General features: G+C 41.9%; 1 protein-coding gene across 6 annotated transcripts in view; it reads right to left on the bottom strand.

The window, feature by feature from the left end:
* TJP1 (tight junction protein 1) overlaps window positions 1-27,368 on the bottom strand; it is a 173,736-nt gene that overhangs the window by 79,379 nt on the left and 66,989 nt on the right. The window contains exon 1 of one of the 6 annotated variants that reach the window (XM_076348322.1): window positions 3,335-3,571. The exons of the other annotated variants lie outside the window; for them this stretch is intronic. Within the exon in view, the coding sequence (XP_076204437.1) occupies window positions 3,335-3,367 (33 nt within the window). The 5' untranslated portion in view covers window positions 3,368-3,571. Of the gene's footprint in view, window positions 1-3,334; window positions 3,572-27,368 lie in introns of those variants that run through there. 6 annotated transcript variants of the gene reach the window in all.

The following is a 27,368-nucleotide window of genomic DNA, read 5'->3' as shown; positions in this document are numbered from 1 at the left end:
AAAACTATAGATCATTCCCTCTAGCAGAGGAAACCAAAGAGTCCTTGCAATCAGCAAGTCTTGAACTGTTAACGTGATCAAGTTCTCAACTTCTGACCGAAGTGGCAGATAATAGATATGTGCCTGGAGCTAGAAAGACAGCTAGAACAAACAAAATCCAATTAATTACAGGACTGAGGTGAAAGACTGGGAAATATTCTTTATGCGTGTATTTGAAACTAGAAGGAAGTCCAAAGAACTCGGGTTCAGCATTCCAAAAGGCTCAAGGATTCAAGAAGTCCTGGCCCCACATTTACTACTTAAAAGCATTTGTGTTTTTTTAACCAATGTGGGCTATATTCGAACCCTCAGCTAAAAGATGGAAAGCTTTACATCTCATTACTAATACCCTGACACAGTCATTCCCACAGCATCCATTAGTATTGTTCAAAGAGACATCAGAAGAGATTGGGCCCCTTACACATTTTGCAATCACAGCCACCCCTAGATTAGACTGCAAGCAAGATTTCATTTCTCTCACTGTCTTCTATTGTATATTACCAACAGCTACAGCAAGCATTTAAAACCTTAATAAAAACACATTCTTTTACAGCATAGCAGGGAAAAAGTTAAGTAACCAAAACCGAAGGGCAGTGGAAGGTAGCATAAAGACTGTTGATAATAGCGCATAACACAATCAATCATACCAGCCAAGATTCCCACATGTACAAATAAGAATTATTCAGCTTATCAAAAAAAGTTTTGGTTTTTTTTGTTCTCTTTGGTCAAGTGCGCCAAGATAAATGTCGACATGGACACAAGGCTAAAAAGTATGTTAAGTAACTATTAAGAGAAAACCATTCACAGAGGTTTTTTTAATGCCTTACAACCCCAAAAATGAGAAACCAGGTACCATGTCTGAAGGGGTGACTGAAGGAAACAAGATCTGAAACCTGAACACAGAAGTTCTCCAATATTCTAGTATTTCTAAAATATTTATAATCCCCCATCTACAACTATTAAAACTATATGAACAGTAGCCCAGGAACTAATGGCTGAAGTAGAAATAACGCTATTCATCTATTAAAAGCATTTCTGTTTTGACAAGGAAAGTCCTATGAACTGTATGCATAAGATTCCAGTCTCTAAAAACATTTCTGTGATCAAAATCAAAAAGGTAAGAAATAACTTTGATAAAAGGCTGTTACAGACTATAAGAATTTACACTGAAAAAGTTACAGGACTTATAAAATTTATTTTTTTTCCTAAGAAAAAGATATGCTATTTCAAATACATGATTTTTATAAGATCTGACAGTATACCAGTGAAGAGTTAAACCTGAGGGAGACTATATTTTGCAGCATTCTTAAATTAACATACCTTTCATATAATTAGTTTGGCTGATACTGTATACATGCTTGAAGGACCAATTTGATATGACCATGATCTGAAGGAAGTTTCAAATAACTGCTATGGTAAGATACAACTTTCAATTTTACACCAGTCTGTGCAGCAGCCTACAGTCAAAATAGATAATACTTCTGTATTTAAAAAAAAAAAATTTAAGACAGCGCATGCACATGTGGAAGGCAGTATTTTTCCACAGCCTCACAAAATAGCTATATTTTAAGAGAGTATTTTGAACTGGAAGTGGGAACCTTGCGCCCCGATTTTATTCAAGAGAAAAATCTGTAAAATTTAAGCTGATGCAATTTCTCACAATTCCTCGTGTGGCAGAAATCTAACACAACACTATTCTTTTTAAGAGCAAAGACAACATTTATCTTCAAGTCCTGTTTGTTGTTAATATATATGCATTTGAACAGTGGGAAAAAAGTATGCTTTATCTCCCTCTGTAGCTAGGTGATACCACCAGTTTGAAATACTACCCAAAACAAATTACTTCTCCAGTTGTATGCATTTATTTTTGAAATGTGTGCACATATGTTAAAACATAATAAGAGATCTCTGAAAGCATACTTAGAAAGGGGTATGCAACTCAGTAGGTCAACAATGGCATTTAAGTTTTTTAAATCGCGCTCTGGAAGCTGAAGTTGCTTTGAATACAACTTGAAAGTAAAATTATGACTTCAGAGTTGATAAAATCGCCACAGCTAACAGTATCTTACAACTAGTAAGTTTACCAGTAACTTAGTATTTCAAGTAGTCTGAAGTTTTTCAGTAGTAATGCAATAAGGTGTGTATTTTGCTTCAGCCTGCAGAATATCACCTCTGAGTAAGTGCATACCAGTAAGGGACATCAGACCGAAACCACATAGTTTCACTCCAGAGCAAACACCACTAAGCCGAGCTCCAGCAAGACCAGTTAACACACGATGCAAACTTGTCACGCTGAAGCCAGGGCAGCTACTCAGGAGTCACAGCTAAAATTTAGTTCGAAGTTTAAATTCAAACTAGTTCCAAAGCAAACCTTTAATTTTACACGAAGTAGAAATAACCTGTTGAGCATTCCTAACTCCACCTTTTTCCCTCGGGGACGTTCAGCATTGCTCACCGCCGCGGCAGTGCTAGGGGAGGTCAGAGTACACACCCGCAACGTGCACCTGCACCATAAACACCTACGGATCAGGTGGAGGACCAGCACAAGTTTCTGAGGGATTACTGCCGCCCCAAATCTGTTTACCGTATGTCAGCAACAATCATCCCCGACTGATTCAGCAGCTATAGAAAAATCCTGCAGTACTGGACTCTCCCGGTTAAACCTTTCCTAATTGCTATTCGACTCTTCAGCCCGGAACAAAAGGGCACGGCCTGCCCCAGCGCGCGCCCGAACGCCTCTGCCCCGCAGCCGGCGAGAGCGCCGCCACCGGGGGCTTCTCCCGGGGGGCCGGGCCGCCCCCGGCCGGGCAGGGCAGGGCCCGGCTCGTGGGAGCGCGCCCGGGGTCGGCGCGGACCCGTCCCGCCGCTGGGGCCCGGCGCCCGCGGCGCTCCCCGCCCGCCAGCCGGGCGCCACCGCACGTCCAACAGGTAGGCGGGCAGGCGGGGAGCGCCGCGGGAGGCGACCGGCGGGGCAGTGGCCCCGAGCCTGTGGGGCTGCGGGCCACCTGCGCGCTCGCTCGGCGCGGCCAGCAGGCGAGAAGCTCGCCGGGCGCCCAGGAGAGGCGGCTGGGAGGCCCCGGCCCGCCTCGCCCACCCTCTTAGGCCGAGCGGCCCCCCAGCTGCCCGCGCCCCCGGGGCGGGCGAAGGAAGCCACGGCCGCCGAGGCACGGCTCTACGGGGCACAGGCTCCCCGGCACGGCGAGCAGCTGCAAGGCGGCGCCGCCAAAACCGCGCCGGGTGGACGGCTAGGATTAGAGCGGGGAGGGAGCGCCGCCGCCCCAGGGCTGAGCCTTACCTTAGTGGAAGCCGCCGCGGCCCTGGCAGACATTTTGTTTCCTTCTCTCCCCCGGAGTAAAGCGAGTGTGTGCGCGCCTGCAACTACTCAGGCCGGGGGAGAGAAACTCCCCGCCACCGCCCGCGCCTCACGCAGCTGCCCGAATAAACATCCCAGGGCGCGGGGGGGAGGAGGAAGAGGAGGGCGGCGGAGAAGGGGCGGGGACGGGGGAGGAGGAAAGGAGAAAGAGGAAGGGGAGCGGAGGCTCAAGTTTGATAAAAGTCCGATCTTTCTCCCGCAGCCAGCGGCGCCTGGCACCGCGCCGCCGGGGCCCGCCGAGCCCGTCCGGGGTGCCGCCGCCGGGGACGCGGAGGGCGGGAGCGGCCCCGCTGCCCTCTGCCCGCCCGTCCCCTCAGCGGCCGCGCCGCACGCCTCCCCCCCGCCCGGCCGCCGCCGCGTGCCTTTCCCCCCGCGCAGCCACTGACATGTCTGACTGCCGGCACGGCCCATGCCGCCCGCGGGGGGAGCGGCCCGCCCCGCCGCCGCCTCCCCGGCCCCTCCCCCCGCCCCGCCGCCGGTCACGGGCCCCCCGAACGGCGGCGGGGCGGCGGCGGCGGAGCGGCCGCCCCCGGCCCCGCCGGCCGCCGCGCGGCGCGGGGGCGCCCGCAGGCCTCGCCCGCCGCCCGGCTCCCCCGCGCGATGGTCGGGGCGGCGGGCACCGGCGGCGGGGGCCGAGCGGCTGCCGGCCCACCGCAGCCTATGGGAGCGCGGGGGGCGGTTTGAAACGCAGGGAGCGGAGCGGGCCGGGGCCCGCAGCACCCCGGCACCGCCGGCCGCACCGGGCGACACCGCAGAGCCTGCGAGCGCCTCCGCTGCGGCGCGGAGAGGCACGTACTGATGGGAGGTGGCTGGTGCGGGCGACGTGTGGACGCCCGTGCAGTTGTTCTTGTGCAAGGGCCGGGGCAGCTCAGCCACGAACGGCTGAGCAGGGCTAATATTTGCGCTCTCCTCTGCAATCGGTCCTGCAAACACTTGGGGCGAGTAAATTCCCGCGCCCGTGGAACTGACTGCAGAACTGGGATGTCAATCAGTGGGGGCTCAAACCTGCTTTTGTGTTTTGTCTATTGTTTCAAGGGGCGGGACATTAGTTTTCAAGTTCCTAATTGTACATTTTGTTCTTGAGATAAAAGCAATAAAGACACAAAAAGAAAACAACTTGGGAGATTTGATTTGGTTTAAGGTGGTGACTACATAGCCTTAGCATTTCCTATAGCACCATGAACTGCGACCCGTGGCTTTAAAAAATAAACTTTTTCAAGTATTTTAGGCAAAGGATTTTTAGTGTCTTTTACAAAGTAAGTATTTATTAAACTCTAAGAGAAACACTGCAAACATTTTTTTCCATTTAGAAAAAGGCTTTTTAAAGATGTTCTTTTACTTTTGGGAGGTGGGTGCCTAACCCATGCAGGATGAGGTTTTATCTGAAAATGGAGCTGGAGTTGTGACTCACACGCTCTCGCTTTACTGCAACGGAACGGCTCATGCCACAGAAAGCTGAGCGCATACTCCCAAGTTTTGTAGGACCACGTCATAAGTTAATCAAACCACTTCCAAAAGAATCACCCACTAAAGTGCTTCGAACCTCAGTGAAAAGATAGCACGCTCTGTGTATTAGCCACGTCACTATGGTCCATAGTTTATGATGTTACTTAATTTACTCTATTAGACTAGAGCAGAAGTTCCACGACTAATCAGATACATCAGCTTCCAGTGAAAGGAGAGTAGGTGAGAAAAAGTCCCAGACCAGAACTGGAGTATTTCGCGAAATTTGCAAACATTTCACAAGGCACAGATGACAGTAAAAGGCATGGTATCAGGGCCACAACTTTCTTGCAGTTGTACTTTTCACGTGCTACCAGCTGCTTTCGTTTTCCATGCAGACTTCAGAAGTACTTAAATTCTTAAAAAGAGGCAGTAATCCAATGATCCAAATCACTCCTCTACAAAGAAACGCCCTACCCGAAGCAACTGTATGAGTTTTACATTTGTTCTCCTTTGAAAATAAACAAATTCATATTCCAGGAAATAGCTGAAGTAAATTCCCAAGGCAGCAGTCCGAAATCAGGGGGGAAGGGCCAACTCCTCTGCCATGCCACAGAGAACGCGGCACTGCAGGGCAGAGTAAGCCCACTGGGACCTTCGCCCTCGGAGCAAACGGTGTCAGCCCTCTCCCTAGTACATACTAGGACAGCCTCAAAGCTCCAGTAACCTCCAGCTTTCGTCGGCACCATCCCCGACTTTCTGGCACCTGACTGTTCCCAGAGTACCCGAATACCGGGGCTTCACTCCTCTTTTCCCGCAGAGGCACAGTGGCTGTGCTGAGCTCAGGAGGGGCTCATCCCCATGGGAGTTCTCCTATGTTGCAGCACGGCCTTCTGCCAAAGCTCCTCTGCTGGCCCCTGCCATGAAAACACCACTGCAGATTTTTTATTTGTTAATTGCTAGATGTAACTAAGCCTTAGATTTTTTTTTTTAATCTATCTACACATGCAGAAGGCAGAATGTGACATTTTTTATGCCCGCATGCTTCATTGCCGGAGACTACGAGTATTCACCAGAGGAGGCAGGAAGGAAAAGGCTGAGATCACAACAGGAAGAAGGGGGAAGATTTCAAGGCGGGGAGACGCACGAGAAGAAACTCAGGGGAGGGTGACCTGACAAAGCGCAGGGTAAAATAATCCCTCCCCTTCATCTGTCCCCCCTTGAATAAGAATAGTTCTGGGGAGGGTGGGCAATGCCTGCAGGTTGGGGAGGAGGACAGGCTGAGAACAAAGATTAAAGACCATAAAACAAGATGAGGCATACAGCAGGGGAATGAAAGAGGGCCGCAAGCATGCAAACACAGAGAGGTGGAGATGGATCCCTAAAATAAGGGAGAAGGACCATGGGAAAGAAAAGTAGTTGTTAGGGAATTGGGAGAAAGATGGGGAACAACTAAAAAGATGAAAGAAAAATATTAAGCAAAGAAAGTTCCAGCAAAGATGGAGGTACCATTTTTGTATCATCTTACACTGGATGAGAAAATGCCATCAATCCACACACTGAATTTGACAAGGAAGGAGACTATTTGACAAGGAAGGACTTCTATGTAGGGGTTTGAAACATCTGGCAGTGGATATAAAATGATCACAGATGATCTCTTGCTAGTCTGGGAGAGGACACACATAACTTTCGGCCCACAGAGACTAATGGGATTTGTTTCTTCCTTCCCTTCCCTTCCCTTCCCTTCCCTTCCCTTCCCTTCCCTTCCCTTCCCTTCCCTTCCCTTCCCTTCCCTTCCCTTCCCTCCCCTCCCCTCCCCTCCCCTCCCCTTCCCTTCCTTCTTTTCTCTCAATCTCTTTTTCCTTTTTTCCTGTTTTTTTCTTTGCCCCTTCCTTTCCTTTCCTTCCTTCCCTCCCTCCCTCCCCATCTCCCTTCTCCTTCCTTCCAACAGTTGTTTAAAACTCCATCTCTACTCTTGATATTAGAGGAGCTAGAAATGCCATCTTATTCTATTAGCATTGGTAAAATGCATATATTTGTTGGTAGATACAAATTATTTTAATGACTGGGTTTGCTTGTTTTTAAACAAAGCAATAGCAGGACCATGTTCCTGTCCTTTCAAATTCTTCCTTCAGGAGAACTTTTTCATCTCTTCATTAATAAATTGCTCACAAGCAAAGCTACCATCAACAGTACTGAAAATGCCAAATCAAATGTTGGTCGAATCAACCTGAAATAATTATATTAAGTGAAAGAAACCTTGAATAATACTCCTATTTAACTTTTTTTTTAAATTCCTAATAAAGCATTACAAAATTCATCTCTGAAATGAGCAAGTTATATTTTTTTAAGACTGTTGGGATTCCAGTGTATTCATGTATTCCCTTTAAAAAGGCTTTAAGGAAACAGCAAATGTCTATGTATATATATACACATATCAATATATAGTGAGAAACACATACATGTCAGTGTTTATGCATATATATGCCCTATATATACAGTACATTCAGTCAGATACAGATATATACCAAATCCCATCTGTTAGCTGAAGGATCAGAATTTTAAATCATATTCCTGATCCTGCCCTTTTAGGTCCTCAAAACAGGACGGCTTCCTCATCTTTAGAGAGAAAATTGTCATAAAAGTCAACAGCTGAAGAAAAGCAAGTGCTTTACTCATCCTTTAAATAACTGCTACTGGGAGACGTCTAAAAAAAAGTACTATTATATTTTCTTGGTAGGAAACCTAAAAATAAAACTACTATTTAATCAGTATAGGTCAAGCCATAACCCTAAATTGATTGAAAGGACACAGAAGGACAATCCGATGTGTGAATCCTTCTTTCTAACTGAAGGCATGTGTATCTGTTACACTGCAAGAACAGGAAGTCTATTCTCTACTTGGTGTTGACTTAACTTTTTAAGAAATGTTTTGACCACTTAAAGACGGGGAAGAAGGAAACTGCAGAACCGCAGCTGCTACAGAGACAACTTCCTCTGGGTTTTGTGGGGTGTGTGGCTCAGAAAGGGAACAATTCATACAAGATCTTTTAGAGATATCAGATGGTTTTGCTGCCCTATGAGGTAGTCTTGGGATACTTAGCTATAAATATGCCTATATATTATCAACGGTATCAAGCAGTTTAGTTGATATTGTACATTCTGTATTTGTAATTGCCACCTGATTTCAGCATTTCAGGAACGAAGAAAAAAGGGGAAGAGAAAATCAGAATTCACCATGTAAACCACAGGAGAAGAAAGTATCTGTTTCCACCTCAAGAAATAAGAAAGTCGTTTAAAGAAAGCTGTGGGAAATTCATGTCCTTAAAATTGCACAGAATTACATAGAATTACACAGTGTCTTGCTGAATCAAGTCCCTAGGGAAAAAATTAATGTGGTAATGATCTCTAGTAATGATTCTTATCTTCCTCCCACTTCCACGCAGTTAAAGCTTGCTTCCTATATCTACTTCCTCTTTAAAAGGCCGTGTACCACTGCAGGTGCCTCTTCTAAAAACACTGCACATAATTGCTCAATATACAGTGAATAGAGTCTTCCAATAACTCATTGCCTCTCATACATTGGAACTGTTAAGACAAGGACAAAATCCCAAACATCTGTACTTTACCTCTCATTAATAGGTTAAAGCATACACCTCAAGTACACACCAGAGGCTGGATATGCCCTGAATGGGAATAAACCCAACCTCTGTTTTGCCAGTCAGCCTGTCTTAAACTCCTGCTGTTCTAAACTCATTGTTATTTTTTGTTCAACACCTTAAAAAAAAAAGTATTAGGTTTAACACAGCACGAGGTTTTTCTGTTCATATCACTTCAATTTTTAAGCAAATGGCAAGTGTACAAATAGAATTAAAAGTAGGTTGCAGTGGCAAAGCAAGATTATTTTCAGCCTTAAAATACTTAAAGAACTTATTACTGTAGAGCTGAAGAGTAGTCTCTTTGGTTATTATTTTGGGATATCCTTATAAAAAGAAACTCTTGTCTCCCTGGTTTGGACCAGGTCTTAGAGAATCTTTGTCATCTGTATAATTATGTGTAGTGACAAAATCTGAGACCACTGTTGAAGAACATGTTATCCGTGAGTTTTAATCTTGGTTCATGACAGCAGAGCTAATTTATTACGGAAATGTTATGTAAAACTATTCTACTTCCCATCTCAGACAGACGTTTTGTGAACGGGACTGTACATTTAAATGCACTGCAGCTGATCTAGGCGGATTTTACGAAACGCTTCCCTATACGTAGCCATTGGATGTCAAAATGTCAGATATTCTGAATTGTTCTATTTTCTCCAGGTTTATTTGATAGAGAGGGACAGTAAAAATAATCCGAGACAGCTGTGAAACTTAAGCAGGCGTACATACACTGCTGCTGTGGTCCCAGTCCAATAAACAGTTACACCACAGAGAAGTACCACACATGCTCCACTGATCTAGAATTCTTATTTTTCATATCTTGCTTTCAGAGAGCATGACTAGCAGTTCATTCTTAAAAATGCTTGCCCAGACAACAAGCAACATGTACCAAAGATTAACTGCACAGGTAACTTTGATATGTAAAAGTGAAGAACAAATGCGCAGCAGGGTACAGATCTTCGTTACTTACAAACTGTAAGTATTTTGGAAAGGCAGCCCAGGGACAGTGTAAAAAAAATGATTGATTGAATTACCTTGCTGGCAAACAACTCTGTATTCAAAAGCAGAAATTTTCCAGGAACCCTTGCACAAGATACAAAGTGACAAAACTGTCCTCTGAAACCCAAACAGAAATCCCCATGTATAAGGACGAATGAAGCTGGGGAGGAAAGGCGGTTGCAGAGGTATGGTTTTCCAACCCAGATAGTTTTGAAACGTGCGATCACTTCTCCAGTTTCTTGAGCACAAATAGCACGGTTGCGATGAGTACCACAGGAAGTTATCGTTTTTGTTAATGAGAAGGGCATGCATATAGAACATTAAAATATGTACTGAAAATTGTTATATTCAACACAAAAACATATACTGAAAATTACTATACTGCTAACAAAGTTTATAGATAGTACTGCAAAAGTGTGAGCTCGTTTGCTTCTTAATTCTTCATATAAGAAAGACTTTATTGTGTAATTGCAAAAATGTAGAAACTTAAATTACTGAAATTTATAAACTATAATCCATTTTTATTGCCACTCAGCTTTTGACTTTTAGAACCTCAAGATTTATTTTTATCCTCTAGCCTTTCTTATTACAACTGGTACAAGACTCCATCTATTCTTTTAAAATTCACATGCACAAGTCCATCAAGTCAAGGGACTAACGGTGTACTTAAAAGCAGGAACACCAGATTACACCCAGTAATTCCAGTGTAATCTTTACCTCAGTTGGTAGCTCTGTCCTAGTAGCACCTGCTTTACAAGAGGGACTTCAGTAAGGTTTAGAGCAGGCAAGTAAGGGGATTAAGCTCCTGATGGTCACGCCCATAGGGTTATGAACCCTTTCCACCTTAGTATTTGCTTTTGTTTCTACCTCCAGATATTAAAAACAGTTAAAAGAAAAGCACTTTAGAAAGATCACTGTTTGTGTCCGTGGAAGAAACTCAAGTTATCTTATTTGTACTCCTGGCAGCTTTCTTAACCATATATTATTGGATGATTATATTGCACAGTGGTGTCACCACTGGTCTGCGACGGTTTTGTTGGGGCTGCCTTTCAAAACCATTATCACTCAAAAATATATTAAGCCTGAGACATGAATGTGTCAAATATTACTTTGCTATAAAATACTACAGTAGAACAGTTTTATGAGTTTTAACTCCATGTTTCAATAATTCAGCCTCCACCCTCAACAGCTATTATTTAAGACAAATTTATTGAGCATCACATATTTCCCATGTTAAAGTTAAGAGTGCCTTTCAGTCACTTTTAGTCTGTAGCAACTAAGGAGACATCTGGTAATCCATGATATTACATATTCTATTTTAGCTGTGTAATCAATAGCAAAATTTAGCTCCCAGAGACAATATGTGGTTTTGCAGTATGCCCTGGTGGAATATTTCATCTGTAACTGTTATAGTGTGGTTAATATTAATCTTTTTAATGATACAAATAAAACTCATGACAAGTTTTTAAAATAAGTTAAAAAGTTTTCATTTTATGTAACCGTTTCAAGATGGCAATATACAAGAGAGAATAATAGAATAGCAAGTGCTTAGTGTGGGAGGATATTACATTATTTCCTGACCTGTTGTTGTCAGGAAAGAAAAAACATATCACGGATTGGCTTTTGGGCTTTGGTATGTCACAGCACATGAAATCAGTGAGCAATATACACTAACGTGATGGAAGCCCCACATTCTTCTAATGTTACTTGACCACTCGTTTCTGCTCTTGCACCGTGTCACCACCTCCATAGCTGTAACAAGCTAACTCTGTATGGGGATAACTGAAGCGATACTGGTTAAAAAATTATCCTTGTAGCACAGAGGCAGCAGTAAGTGGCCAAAGATGGGGACTTTTTAAGTTGAGTTTACTGGCAAAGATAACATGATTATGTATCTACACTTACATATCATTTACCTACACTTCAAGCACATAGATCTCCTCAGTTGCAGATTTCCAAACTTCTGGACAAAAGGCACCCTCTGCCTTACAGATGTAAGGCACCCATACCTCATCTGAGCTAAGACTGCTTGCTTCACTCCTTGGATAACTGCATTACATTTTTCAGCTGGTCTTGTAAGAAATGCCACCATGCATGTGCAAGAAATCCTTAGATGTGCATTTTTTTAGTTTGGAGATTTATATAGTATTGGCTGTATATAGACTCAAAAGCCTTCAAAAAACATGCATGTTTTTTACACTTGGTCCCATTAACTGCAACCTGTAATACATTTTCAATAAGATATTTTTTAGAAATAACTAAATGCTATTTTAGTTAAAGATTTACAAAATCAAGTTTTGATCACAGAGTAATATTGGTTATGTTTAACACAGTAAACAAGAGGTTCAAAAAGATGTGAAGTACTACATGAGAATTTTTTTTATGAGTCATCACACTGCTTACACTGATACAGAGTCCGAACTTCACTTATTTCTCTCAGTTGATTAGATTCAGTCCAGCTCTCTAGGCATTTATACTGCAAATAGATCTGTAAATTGATTTACGTTTGCCAAACCAGAAGTTCTTCAGAGAAACTCGCAGGTGGCATCTGTCTCCAGAAAGGGGGGGGCTCCATTCTGATCTTAGCTGAGCGCTGCTGGTTAAAACTAGTTGTGCATTTGCTTACTCAGAAAACATTAGCATTTGAGAAGATAAACTTATGTGACTAAGGGTGTATCTTTACTTAAACTCCAACTTTAAATCTGAGAAATATGCAGTCAGAAATTTTCCTGACTCTGCTGCATTACCAGAGAAACCTTCCTTGTTGTATAGGACCACAGGCCACAACCTATATTATAGTGATGCCAAGAGGCTCTAATCAGAATGATGCTTTAATCTAGCTAAACGTATACAGACAGTACAGAAAGATTCAAAGCAAAAATATTTACAGTGTAAAGCTAACAGGGCAGACGCCGTATTTACCACACTCATCTGAGTGTTTCTCATGTCTTACATTTCTACGTTTTTAGGTAGCATAGGCTTCACAGAAAAGTGCACATTATATCAATTTCATTAGCTAAATCTTTTCTTTACACATCTGTCAGTTCAATCCAGTGTGCAAGCTGAAAAACGGTAACTGCTGTATCTTTTTTAAAATGTGTGAGATTTTAATACTTGTGAAAAGTGCTAAAGCAAGAGCCTAGGGACTGAAATGCTTCTTGTTTTCAGAGCAGGTAAACCAAGGACAAGCATTAAAGCAAACTTCCCTGCGAAGCCCAGTCAGTGTGGCTGTTTTCAGTCCCTTGATTCCTTTGCCTGAAAGCCTGTCCATTATTTCCAATGCTATGCTTTGGTCTAATAAAAGATACAGCTTCTCCCCATAAATCTTGCTCCCTAACTAGCAAGTCTTTCTGAAAGCCTTTTCAAAACCGGAGAAGCCGATTTTGCCAAGTGTGAGAACTTTCGTAAGTCATATAATACGCCTTGTATTGTTTTAAGATGAGTAAATAATATAATCGACAAGATGCTTGATACTGAAGTGATTTATACAGCTTATGATAAATGTAACAAGTGTTTTGAAGAAGGTCTTCCACAGATACTTTATTTAGACTTATTTTCCCATACTTTTCCAAAGCTTCTCATTAGAAGGGGCAGCCCTCAAAACAGACTTTTTTTTTGTCTCCCAAAGACCCCATTATAAATACAGAGGTTGAAATAAGCCCTATGACTATTTCCTGGCTACGTGTCATACTGACATTTCTCAGAACATCAAATACATGCACTGCTGCTTTTTAGACATGCGCTGCTGGACAAATAGGTTTCATACTACTTCTAAATGTTTCTATCAGGGTAGCCGTATTCTATTTTCACAACTGGGCATCTCTTTGTTTTCTGAACAATATATGCTAAGACCATGCAAAACCCAGAGCAAGCCTAGCCACTAAGTCACCACAGAAAACATCCAAAAACATTTTACTAGAAGAAACACCTTTTTTATACACTTGTCTTCCAGTACGGACTGATTTTTCTTTCCAGCCTACTTCCTTCCGTTTCTGTAACTGTGTCAGGGCCCTGGCTGCACTAATAGGCCTTAATGGCCCTGACAAATTTATTATGAAGATAATTAATTGTTTCTCTTTAAAAGCCCTGCAATCTGGAGGCAGCAACGGGGGTTGACAGAGATTTACAGGGAAGAGGGGAGAAGGGGAGGTGGAGGCCTTTTTCCCCCATGAACACCAGAGTAGTTGCCATAACTCACATGAAACCTCCTCTCTCTGTTCCCCGGCCAGAACTGCATCATGAGCAGTTAACCCACTCATTATTCTTGGCACAGAAATACATTAGAAGGGTAATCACTGAATGCTTAGATCATTTGGGAAAATCAGTGAAATAATCTCTACCTACATAAGCATATTCAACAAGGATTACAAGTCATGTACGATGTTCATTATATCTGCAAAGGCACGGGAAAATATAGCAGTTGTTGCCCTCATTATATTAAAAACAACAAATAACTTCTGAGCTTTGCAAAATCTTTGCTCATATATATGCAGGGTCAGCTTTACCCATGCATGGTCATGAAAGGCCCAGAGACAAGGGTGTGAACAGCGATGCCTCCCTCCAGCAGTGCAAGCCCCATCTTGTACAACCTGCTAGTGAAAGGCAGAAGAGCAATAAGGTGAATGTGTCTTCAGAACATGTCATTGTGTTAGTACTTGACAATGCTGCAACACAAGTAATGAGATCTTATCAAAACGTGATTTAATGTCATGACTTGAGCTGGATGGTGAGCACGTGAACATTGTTATTTGAATTACAACTTTTTAAATTAAAATTTCATTATGTATCATATTTCATTTAAAAACTAGTATTTTGTTTCTAAGTGAACAGATTAGACTGTGTAACTGAAGGATATCTACATCATAGCCTTTTTCATGCCACTGCAATAATAATTCCAGTGGTCTCAAGGATAAGTTGACTGAGGTCTCCCAAATGTATGTGTTATATATGCAGACAAACAACTTCTTGATTTTTAATTAAAACAATTATTTTCTGTCTTCCTGCCTGCACTGAAAAGGCAAATACAGAGCTTACATGACCCTCCTCCAACTCCCCTTCCAAAAACTGTGTCATGGGTCGACAGTGAAGACGGCCAGTGCTCCACCAATACACTACTGCACGGCAGTCAGGGACAGAGAGAGGAACCGTCTCAGTGAGGAGCACACCTGGGTACAATTTGCTTTACCAGTATTCATATTATTCTTTAGACAGTATGAAAAATAGTATTCTACAGCACCAGCACGTTCTCTGCTTTTAGAGACGCTTCTTGTATTCGCAACTGAAATTAATTCAGCCAACATACGCGCTCCTTTATTAAAAGGCTCTTTTAATATAAGGAAACAGAGATGCTTTAAAAAGTCATGCATCTGAAGTTGTTTGGGAGTAATTTCTTTGTTTATTCAGTGCGTGCAGTGCACCCCCTTAAACAAACAGTCCCGCTGCACTGTCCAGGGGGAGTCATCTGAAAGACAGAGGGTGACAGTTCTGGTGTTCACCCACAGTCTGCGTTGACTGGGGAAAAAGCAGCTTCCACCTCTGCCAAAGGACTCCACCAAAACCCTCCCAAAAGAGCTGGTTAGAGGACGCAGTGAGTCAGCGCACTTCCTCTGGAGGCACCTTCCCCGCACACCCGCTCTGACCTGCTCCGCTCACTTAGCCATGCTCCATCTGCACGCCACAGCCCTCTTCCCCCAGGCAGAGCTTCTGCCATGGAAACCTTCTTCAGACTCCAGAGGAGCCTGACTCCCTGCATTGCTAATATTTTTAGAAATGACCCTGTTGCTGCAATGTATTGCAAATGAAACAAATGCACCATTATATAACATTATCACAATTATATTGCAGTCTTTGCCTCAGAGAGACAGAAGCACAGCAGCTACTAAGATTCTACAACGTTAAGGGGCAGAACACAGCACACAGCTGGACACTGAGTGCATTATATCTTGCATAAAAATAGAGGTATAACAGAGTACTTGGATTGAGGATATCCCCTTACTCCATCAAAAAGTTATGCATATATAAATCTTGAATGACTTGCAGAATGAAAACAAATTGCTAGGCCGCCAGTTGAGATTTCAACTCATTTTGAGCCTCTAATTATGCTTGAACAGCTCTTGAAAACACAGAAATCTGTTCCTAACTGCAGAGCAAAGCATGGAATGGGGCAAAGCATGGAATGGGCAAGACAAATATTGTAGTAACCTTCATAAGCAATCTGATAGTTATCGTGCAAACCGTCCTCTGCCCTTTCTCCTCTCTGGGGAAGTCGGTACTGATTATGAAAACATATTTAATAGTAAGATGCTCCAGAAATTGACCTTTTTTTTCTATTTTTAACATTTATTTCAATATTTTAAACAAGTATTTCATTTGTGATGTTATCTTTCCATTTCCATTCTCTGTTATATGGAAGAAGTATTTAATAGACATACTTTGATGTAAGCACAGATTCACAGACATAATTTTCTTCTGAACAAACTTGTTTCTGTAAATATAAATGCAATGCAAACATAACTGGCACAGTCCTGTCTGTGGTAACAGCTGTGATTAAATCATACCTGCTTCTATTGTCAGGGATGTTTATTAACCTCCACTTTGCAATGGAAGGGCAAACAACTGTGACTACACCCATATTTTAGCAGCAGCAGGATACAGATGTTAAATTCTGAACTGCACTAATCTCACATCCCTCCAGCTCTCTAAATGGCCCCAAAGCCAGTCTTTTTCATTCTTCTTTTCTAGTTTTTGGGTTTCTTCATACGGAGATCAGTTACTAGGCTCTTCATTCTTGCTGCGTTATATAACTGAAGAAAAAATAGTAAAATACATAGCATGAAGCATACTGCTTTTCAACATTCCTTTTTCAAGCGTTTTCTGGGACCTTTTTAGAAGAAAGTATTCATTGTTCACAGAGAATTCTCTTGTATGACCTTAGTATTGTCACCTCTTCCTCATGGAGGAGGACCGCTGAGACACAAACAGCACAAACACCTGGGTTTTACCACCCAGCTGCCACAGGCACGCTCGGTGACCTTGGGTTAATAACTTAACTTCTCTGTACATCAGCAAAACATCAATGGGGGCCATACGGCCAAATTAATAACTTGAAGAAGCTCTTTATGTGCTTTAGAAATTAATTGGTGGTACATAAATACACAATTCTGCTGTAAAATTGTAATTGAAAAAGACAAAATTAAGCCAAATATTGGTAGCCATTCTTAAAAACTCATGCAACTTGCACATTCAGTTGTTAATATTTTCATTTCATTTTTTCTCTCCTGACTGAGTGTCTTAAAGTGCTTGTTACTTTGGCAAGGTAGCTTATTGTAGCTTATTATGTACTGGCAAAACATGGGAATTTGACAGGTTGCTCTTAACAGAAAAGGCCACCTGTTGTCACTTTCTTCCACAGTATAAAGTTTTTGCAGATACAGTGCAGACAGTCTGGGCTTTTTTGAAAGCTACATTACACTGCGAAGTACAAACCGATTTTTTATTTCTTTATATTATCACCTCACTTTCTCCTTCAGCATTACAGCTGTGTAATCTCTACCCTTGGAGGTTTTCAAGATCAGAATGGCTACAGCCCTGAGCAACCTGGTCTGGCCTCATAACTGACCCTGCTTTGAGAGGAGGTTGGAGCCCTCGTTAGGTCCCTTCTAACCTGAATTATTCCACAATCCTATGATTACTGCTTCTTCCTAGTGAAAATTAGAATTTCTCAGGGTTTTCACCTCTGTATTAGCTTGTTTTTACAACAGAATATTAATTTTATGTTCTGCACATTTTCAACCTCCCTAAGCAGCTTCCTAAAGTATTTTCCACCTCCAGTGGAGGTCACTTTTTCAAGCTTCTTAAGTAATAGCAGTGAGCTTTATTATACCTTTTTCCCCCCTTTCTACTGTCTGACAGGAGACATTACTGCCATTTGGCAAACAGTGTGCTTTTACTTTTTTTTTCCCTTATTCCTTTCTCAAAGAGATACTGTAAGAGTTATAAAAAGCAGGTCAGCTCTGCACGCATCTATATGAGACTTTCTCCTGTCTTTAAAAGCTAATGTGAAAACAAAATACTTTACATAAAAAACTTCGTAAAATGACTGCTGGAGTCAGGAACCAAGAGAGAGAAGCTAGAAAATGAGCAACTAAGATGCAATTGTTTTTATTTCCACCTTATCTATACTTAGATTTTTCAGCAAATTGGTGTTGATATTTTATCTCCTTTAAGCACCATTCAATATGCAAACATAAACACTTTCAGTATTTTTGCTTTTATTGATTTAAGATCTGTAATGCTAGACCAAAATATCTTTTTTTTTTTTTCCCTTGCAAATATAAGCTGGTATAAATGGCTCCAGTGAGTAATCTTCCCTAAGGGCCACTACATAAGTCTGGCATATTTTCTGACTATCCGCATTACTGAAGGTTGCTTACAGCTTTGAGCAAAACAGTAAGAGTACTGCCATCCCCATGATCAGGCATCCAAGGAGACAACTCTTTTGATAAGTTACAGAAAAAAGGACACTCAGTTTGCACAAACACTTGCAGACTTTTCAGTTTCTTGCCAAAGCCTGTCCACACTTAAAGCTCCTGGTGATGCTGGGTATGCAAGCACAGCAATCCACCCATGATCAGTGAGTCACCATGGCATGATTATCCTATGACTTTTGTTTCCTTTTGCTGTGGCCACTCCACATTGGAGCCTTTCCAAGTAAGTCCATATCCTCCTGTTCAGGGATCTGTTGATCTCTTCAGTACACGACATTTGAGACTGTAGCACCAAGGATTGTGGGACTGAGCACTACTGGAAGGCAATAAATCACAATGGCAAACTTAATGATTTCTATGATTACCTGTTCATCCTCTCATCCAGTTCATCCAGGACAATCAGCACCACTTTCCAGTTGTGACAAGCCACACGGAGGAAGCACTGTTAAGCATGTCATGATAATGACTACAAAGAAGCCGCTGCACATCTCACGAGATAAAATGGCTAGGGAATACAGGAGAATCAGCAAAAAGGTGATGCTAAAATGAGTGCCTGGAAGGTGGGAAACAGTTGTTTTGAGGACTGGAATGTACCCAGGTCTACTTTCATCTATGTAAACTTAATCCACAGATCAAACTGAATCCAGTACAGTAATAAAAGTGGCAGATAACTTACAACAAAATACAGACACAAGATGAGTTTTCTGAAAAAAGCCTCAAACGACTGAAACAATCATGTAAACAGTCTCTAAAACTCAGCCCCCTGTAGTGCTATGAAACAGTGGGCAGCAGAGAGGACTGACACGCACAGCAGCATTCCAGCTCTGCCTCGGAACCCCAGTAACAGGGATGGCCACAACTGTCTTTTGTTCCTTGCAAGGTATCTGTGGCTCATTGGCACGTCCCCAAGATTTTTGTGCCTTAAAGATAAAAACTTATCAGCCAGAGACAGTTTTCCTCAAACGTTTTACGGAATGTTTCTGCTCACTCTCATATGGTACCGAGAGGTATTTTCTCTGTGTATTGTGAACTGGTATCTACTATAACCTAGGCAGTGCAACAAGATACCTGTTTCCTAAGAGGGTATTTTGGGTTTTTTAGATGTTTGCAAAACAGTGGTGTCCTTAAAAGAACAACCCCATCATGTAGAGGACTGAAGGAAAACTCTAATTTAACTAAAGAGCCCTAAAGCTGCCTCAGTTCAGACTTTTTCCCAAGAGAACATTGCTGGGAGCCAACTACTGCCGCTTCCTTCTTTGCTTTCTGTGGTGGCAAGACTGAATCTATTTTTTACTGACATGTCACTTATAATATGCTGTGAAATGCAGACAAAATGCAAAGAGAAATTGCAAGCTATCTTGATAAACATTTGACATCAGTTCCCAATGCTTAGGAATAGTTTTGTGATGCTTTGAACTCAAGTAATGCAGGGATGGTAATACAGCAGTCTAGCATTTTCATGGTTTAGTTACACAGAAATGTCAGCTGTGAGATGAACAGCTACCTTACATGAAAGAGCATATTCCAGCATCTTTACATTTAGATGCTGTATCTAGTGGCTCTTGATCAATAGTTTGGCTGTGCTACTGACTTTCTGTGTAACTGCTCAAGTCACTTTATTTGCTCAGTTCAATCATCTATAAAGTAAAAATAAAATATGTAAGTGCCTTTGTAAAACACTTCAAGATCTTGTGATGGATATGTTATATAAATGTTATTTTTACACTAAACATTTCTTTACTACATTCACAATTTTCTTATCTATCTCCAAACAGAATTTGAAATGTCTTGGTAATACTTCATTGACATCCTTTACTTTGCAACTTTGATTTTAAACACAGATGTCCTCCTCTGCTCAATATACTTTCAGCCTTGTTCTCTCTGATGTTTCTCCTGATCCCCAGACAGGTGTTGGCTCTCTCATTTGTGCTGCTTCAGCAATCTTGAACTCTTGACTGCCTTTAACCTACTGAATGACTTCCTAACTTTATGTGATGCCTGTAAACTTCCCTTCAGCTGAACCTGAAGACATTTCTCCACTGTAGGAAACTCACGTGCTGGAATGAATTTTGCAAGATAGTAATTTTTGCTGCATTTCAAATCCAGCTTTTCTTTCACCATCTCTGTCATTTTCTTTTTGTCTTGCTAGGAAACTGCCTGCACTTACTTTATCTCGAGTTTATACCTCTTTCTTTCTGTTTCTTTTTGTAAATAGTTCTGAGCAACAACAAAAATAATGTTATCTAAGGATGCAGGTACATTTACAAAACGTCACAAAAACATATTTTGGCAATAATCCCAGAGCGAAACAAAGATATTTTGGGAAGGCCTCCATTTAGAAATAAGTTCTTTTCTAAACCAGGGTCCCTGTGCTTTTTCATAGGAATGGGTTCTGTCATTCCTTACACACAGCTGCTAGCACCTTACACACAGTAAGATCCTCATCGAAAAGAGTTAAGAGTCATGGAGTTACAACACTGCCCCGTATCTACATATCTTTCCTAATATCACTCTGAGTGAGGCCTCCTGTCTGTTGCCAATGTCCCTCTTCCCAGTTTGCAGTAGCACAGTAACCACAGCAATTATCTGAAAGGAGAAAATTATCAGGATGCTATTTACCTCATTTTCAGTTGTCTTTTAAAGGAGTTAACAGCTGGAAATACAGATAAGAGGCAGCAGCTGGTTATTCATGCAATGTAATAACAAGGGGAGCATTACAGTACTCTGAAAGAATCAGTGGCGTTTGTTCACCGAGTGCAGGAGTAGAATCAAAGAATTTCAAAGCTGTCCTTCCATTCCAGTCCTCTACTCACCAGGTGACCCTGAATAACTAAAATTAAGTTTTTATCTGTCCATATTTCCTTGGGCAGCTACTGCACTTCATTTCTTCTGGAAGGTGCAGCCCAGGGGAAGGCAGAAATGACTTTTAAGTCATATCTGTATCGCCTGAACTCTGGCCATGCCTAGGGTTACAGCAGTTAACCTTGTGTAAATCCGCAGAATGCTACAAGCATACTTCGTCATGTTCTCAGTGGACGTCCTACGATGGGAGCTGCAGTGGGAAAAACATGGGCCTCCTAACATCAAGCATATCATGGGAATTCTCTCCTGGACTCTCGCAAGTCCTCTGAAATTCTCCATGTCACTGCAGCACACAGGAGGATTGGGGGAAATAAAATCAACCCTTACCCCTCAATAAAACAATGTATTTCTTTGACTGACTGTCAGAAGCAAAAAGGGCTATAAAAATTACACTCGTAACCTGGAAAATAAAACTCTAATGTAAGCTAAACCTGCACAGAGGCCAAGGCACTGGAAAAGTGCTGGAGGACCAGGCTGGCAACGGGGCACTGCATAGTGAATGCCAGGCTTCCACATCCTTCTGCATGTCTGCTGCTTGTGATGATGCTGTGGTCTTAGAAAAAAAATCAGCTGCTGCCCAGTCAGTTGTAACTTCTGCTTTGTTTGTGACTACCCTGTTATTTTTCGTAGAATAATACTAATATTTTTAATGTTTCAGTTTTTAATGATCTGGTACTGTACAGATACTTTTAGACATACACAGGAGACACTCTTAAAACCTATTTGTATCATCAGCCTCAATCATTTTATAGCCAAACAGTGCTGTTCTTCAGACTGATTTCATTGCCATGTGGAATGAATGGATGCTGTATTACAGTGCTTCCGGATTCTCACTCTGCAGATGGTCATGGCATTTTCCACATGACTCCTACTGTAATACCAGAACCACATAAGTCATTTATAAGTAACTGATATGTCACAGCACCTTATAGCGTGCTGTGCAGTATTCAAAGCTGAACAGACAATACAAAAGAAACATTAGCATGTCTCCTTGTTTTAATTTTATATAGAGCATATATGCATCCAGAAAAAGTAGAAAAGCAGAACAATTACTGATGTATTAGCTAGCACATGAAAATGTCAGAACTTCCATTTAAATACGATAATCTAAAATGCAACAGAATTACGAAGGACATGCCCACAGAAAATAAAAGGTTATTTTGTGGTGTGGTCAAGGCTCTGAAAAGACTGTTACCGTTGATCTGAATTCACTTGTATCATTGGCAATTACTTTGTTACTAGAGAAAGAGGTGTCTAATTGCTGAGAATGACCCTTCTGTCTTTGTTTTCCATTCTCTTTCTCTTTCCATTGGCCTAAATAGATATACACTCTTTTTTTTGCCTTTTCTTATGACAAGATGTAATAAAATAACTTTTAAAAAAAATTAGTAACAAGAGACATGGGTTGAAATATATCAAGGAATACAAAGAAAACTGTACAGCTTTTGATGCTAAGAGAATACGGGGTGAAGAATGAGATCCCACCAGCTTTTAACCTCAGTATTCAATGTGTTATGCAGAATTCTCCGCAACAAAAAAAAAAAACAAAAAAGAAAAAAGTTCCCACTGGTACCACAACTAAGTATTCAGGACACATGAATATCTATTTTCTTTAAACATTTTCTGTTTGCTTCTAACTGTATTTCATTTCAGTGCAAAGCTTCATATGTAAGTTTTTCTTTAGACTCCTAACAAGGAAATTCAGGTGCTAATGCTTCAGGTGTCGGTATCCTAGGCAGACAAAGAGACAACTGCACTGCTCCCCACTCCTTCCAGCTACAGCTGCATGTGTAGCCCAGATCAATTTCAGTAACAGCAATATTGTGCTTCCACCTCAGAAGAAACTTATTAAAACATTTTTCTGAGCGACCATAACAAAACTGCTTCAGAGTGCAGGTGGAACAGACAGAACAACTACAACACAGAAACTGAATGTGAGTACCTGACACCACTAAGGCAGTAAACGATAATAAAATTATAATTCAAATCCAAATTGGCAATATGTTCCCTTTAACAAGTCTGACACATCTCCACTGTGCCTTGGTGCAAGAGCAACAGTCAGACATCAGAACGTTTGATCTTGTTCTGGAAATGTGCTCGCGTGCGAGTGCCAAACAATTCCAGTTTGGCCAGAGCCTGGGCTCTGTGAACGAGGCGGGCAGTTTTGGAGTGGAACGCAGTCCCTGGTGAGGCTGGAGCACTGCAAAGGAACCACTTAATAGATGGAATGTCTTCATTGCAACACAGCTCTCCTTTTGTGAAGCTAATATCAAAGTATCAACAATTTTTTACAAATATAAAAGAAGTGCCCCATTAACCAAACACGGATCACTAAAAAGGGATAGATTTCTTGTCCTATGCGTGAGCGATAAACTAAAAAGAGTAGTTCTTACATTAGTCCAGTGATGCAGATTTTGCTTATAGAGCCCTGAGCAAATAAATATAAATTCATAGCTACAGTATAGGTTTAGTGTCAGCACACCGGCGATGGTGGGGAAAGTGGATTTAAATTACCCATTTTGCCCCTGAAGTTTATTCTCCAGCATCATTCAGAAACAGATCAGCACAACTTACATTAACTACATTGGTAAGGACCTTAACAGAGTTTCACAGGATCTGACAGAGTACAGACTCAAGAGAAAAGACCTGAGCTGAAGTCTTGCTTTCTCCTTTCCACCTCTGTGATCTGAACCTCAGCCAGAGCCCGGTGATGAAGATAGCTGTGCTGCTTTTATGTCAACATGCCAACTGGGGAATCCCTATGTAACTAGTTAAGCCAGTTCAGAGGTTGCAGTTGCCACCAAAGCACCCTGAATTAGCCAGTCCAATTGACTACAGCAACTGGATTATGCTGTTGAACATCACAAAAGGTTTTCCTTTTTTTTTTTTTTTTTAATCTGTTTATCAATGAGGTCAATTAAGACGACAGCTATTCTGAACATTAATATAGGTAACCAAGCACAGATCTAGTAGCTCAGGCAGGTAGACACTTGTCTTTAAAGAAAATTTGACATTGGTTTAAATGATGGAGACAGGTTTGTAAAGAAACATGAAGAAAAGGGGAACATTCCTCTTTGATTATGTGAACTCCCACACGCGATGTCATGAAGAATTTGTGTGGGAACTTATTTACAAAACTGGGACTTACTGTCATTACACTGCGCTGAAGCAGAAAAAAAATTACCATGCTATAAGTCAAATGTCACAGCAGAATTTAATATGCTGGAATTCTTGGAAAGTGTTCTAATGCTCTCAGCTCAAACAGTGTACACTGCTTTTTATAGCAAGGAATTTTAATTATTATTAGTTTCTGGCAATCCCCATAGTCTGCTGGCATTTTCTAACCCACAGAGATTAAAACCTGAAGAGAAACAGAAGGTGGTAGGAAAGGGAAGAATGCCTAATTGAAGTATTCAACATCTATTTATCCGTGACTTACTAATATAGATATGTGAGCAGGAGTTCAAGATCAAGACATTCCCATTTTCTTCCCAAATGTGCCATTATTAATCAATTGAATTCTCACAACAGCAAAAATAGGTCAGAGAGAAGTGGGGAAGTGACTGGATTACGTAAAGGATGGCAGTGTAGTAGGTGGACTGAGGAAAGACTAGCAAAACAGTTTGCCTAGAGAACAGAAAGAAATCCTGCAAAGGTTGCTGCTTCTACCAAATTGCAGTACCAGGGTCCATGGCACTTACATGTAAGTTAGTCTTAGTGGATTTATGGGTAAACAAGTTCCCACCCTGCAGTGCTTTCGGTATGAAGACATGTTGACACTGCCAGGTTTCCAGTCTCCACCTCACTTCTTCCCCTTTTTACTTTTCTATCCATACATTATCTCACAAGGCAAATACAGCCTCAGTTCACCGGGTCTTGGTCTGTATTCACTGCAGCTGCCCCTCAACTCTCCACGCTGACGCGTCATTGTGGCTGCCACATAGCTGTGAATGAAGAACATCAGGTTCAGACAATCCAGGGGCAACCCCACAGCTTCCTGTTCCTCTGTCCTATAAGCCATGTCCTAGCCCCTTCCACCGAGATGCTGAATGGCACTTCATATCCTCCTGCCTACTGTTCAACCTTTTTCTCACGCTACTCCAGACTTCAGCATGTACTTTCTGGCTTCAGACTGTTGACTAACTCTTTCTTGGCCACACCGAGGGCGTGACTCAGACTTGCTGCTAGTGGCAAGAACACACATTTTGATGAATATCTGGAAGGAATTCTTCAGATGCTATAATTTTGACCATGGCAGCAAGAGAATTATTATAGCACCAACTAAGGCCAGCTTGTTCACCGTATGTATACAGCACTGAGTTGTAGCAGAGGTATGTATCAAAGAGATGAAGCAATGCTACCACAGGGCTCCATGCCTTTGCCTGATGACTTGTTCAGTCTGAGCACTGAAGCCGGTTTCCCCAGTGACGCTCTTCACCAGAAGCCTTTTTTATTGGGGGAACAGGAGAAAGAGAATCTTGGGAAAGTTCCTGTGATGCGACAGTGACAGTGGTGTTTCTGCCCCAAGCAAACCCCGAGCAACAAACTGAACCTCTGAACATTCAGGGAAAATATTCTGAAGACCTGTTCAGCACCAGCTTGATGGGATGCCCTACGCTCCCTCTCCTCACTCCAAACCGCACTTCAAAAATGAAAGAAAAAAAGGACATGATGCTAGAAACTAATTAGCACTTCCTATTATATTTGTTATCACTGATGCAAGTTTTAGTATAAAGAGACAACAATTGCCTGCTAGGTGGCTAAATTCACAGCTAGGAAGAGTCCTGGTTCCCCTGCACTTTGGCATTTAATGAATTGTAGCAAGGCACTACTGTCTGTGAGAAAAGGATTTGCTCAGTAGCCTTCTCCCCTTTACAGAGTACTCTCTGCACCTCCTCTGTTTTCACTTCTGTGCTTTTCACAGTTTCCCTAAGAGGGAAAACATTTGCATGAGACAATCACCAAAAATCTCACAGTATAACAAATCCTTTAGGATTCGTTATGTGTTATACACTATAGGAATTATATGCTATTATGTTATATGCTATATGAGTAATAAAGCATTATACAACTTATAAAACTACTATATTCATAGAGTTGCATCTTATAAGTTTTATATAAAAGTAAAACTTTGATTTTTCATGGAAGCTTCTTCAATGATTAACATTTATCAACATCCAACAGTCAAAAGCTATCAGATGTCAGTGTTGTCCTTGTTAATCTTTTTCCCCTGGGAAATGTCTTAAGGATCTGTAGGCTGCTGTGCTAAGCTCCCCTTCAGCACACAAAATTCATCCAGATATCTGCAATGACAAAATTCCTACCAGATCATTTTTGTTCTTCTGGGAGGGACTGAACTCCTTGCCACTGAAGAGATCGCTTTGTAGTTACTAGTCAAACAAGCACTCATAACAACCTCTTATCAGTATTTCCCTGGGCCTTCCCCTACTTTCCCAAGTCTCCCTGTAAACTTAACGCTTGAAATTTAGTTATACAACTGGAATTTTAGCTGACTGATTAGGTTAGATGGTAGGGAAAACATTGTTCTTGCACATCGTTGTTTCTGCCGCTTACTTTACTGTACCACCATCACAGTACTTAAAGTCTCCTTTGGAAAGGCTAAAGAAACTGCCTTCTGGACACAGAACAGCATCTCATTTACTCAGGAACAGTAAAATTGTCTTTTATGTACTCTTTACCTTAGAAACAACCATGAAGCCCAAGATGGTAACATATGGTCTGTTAGGAATCACCTTGCCCTTCTCCAGCCTCACTAGGCCAGGGCTATGTAAAACTCCGCATCCATTTAAAGTTATTAAACTTTAATAATAAAGAAAACTTGCCTGGGTGTTCTTGGCTGTAAACTTTCTATTTATCACCTGCTACTCCCAGACAGATAAACTCACAGATGGGACAAACTGCAGATCAGAAATTATAAACCTTGCAAGCACTGAGGTACAGAAATAGCATAGCAGAAATTCATTGTCTCCATTTCCCCCAGGCCTCATCAGTGGATAATTTTTTTTTTCTTTGCAGGCACTTCAACGTCTGATGGGCCACCCATTGTGCCCAGGAGTGTGAGCGTACCCACTTTGCTGCAGAAGAAAACAGAAGTGAGCAATCAGTAACATTAATTGAAGAAATGCAAAAGTGGGGCACCAAATTCAAAGAGCTACTACAGGTGTGGGAAGACAGGAGCTGCGGGACTTGATGTTCTTGAAATGATGGAAAACCGAATACAGAATTTCTACAGATCACAGGCAATGGTGAGCATCGACAAGTCCCTGCGGGCGCTTGTGACAGCTCAGCATTTGCACAGACACGCCATTTCACAGGGGCAACTCGCTGTGCCATGTCCCCTCTGTGAGCATCTGCCAAGCCAGGCCCTGGCGTGGTACCTTTTACCAGCAGAAGGACATGTGCAGAGACAACAGCCCCCTTCTCCCTGAGGAATGCCGCCAGCCCTTGCCTGCTCCTCCCAGCTCCTCACCACCACCACCTCCAGCCATTC

This window comes from Aptenodytes patagonicus, chromosome 10, assembly GCF_965638725.1.
Source record: "Aptenodytes patagonicus chromosome 10, bAptPat1.pri.cur, whole genome shotgun sequence".
Classification (NCBI taxonomy): Eukaryota; Metazoa; Chordata; class Aves; order Sphenisciformes; family Spheniscidae; genus Aptenodytes; species Aptenodytes patagonicus.
Note: the sequence above shows the minus strand (reverse complement) of the source record. Positions and strands in the feature narration are given on the sequence as shown.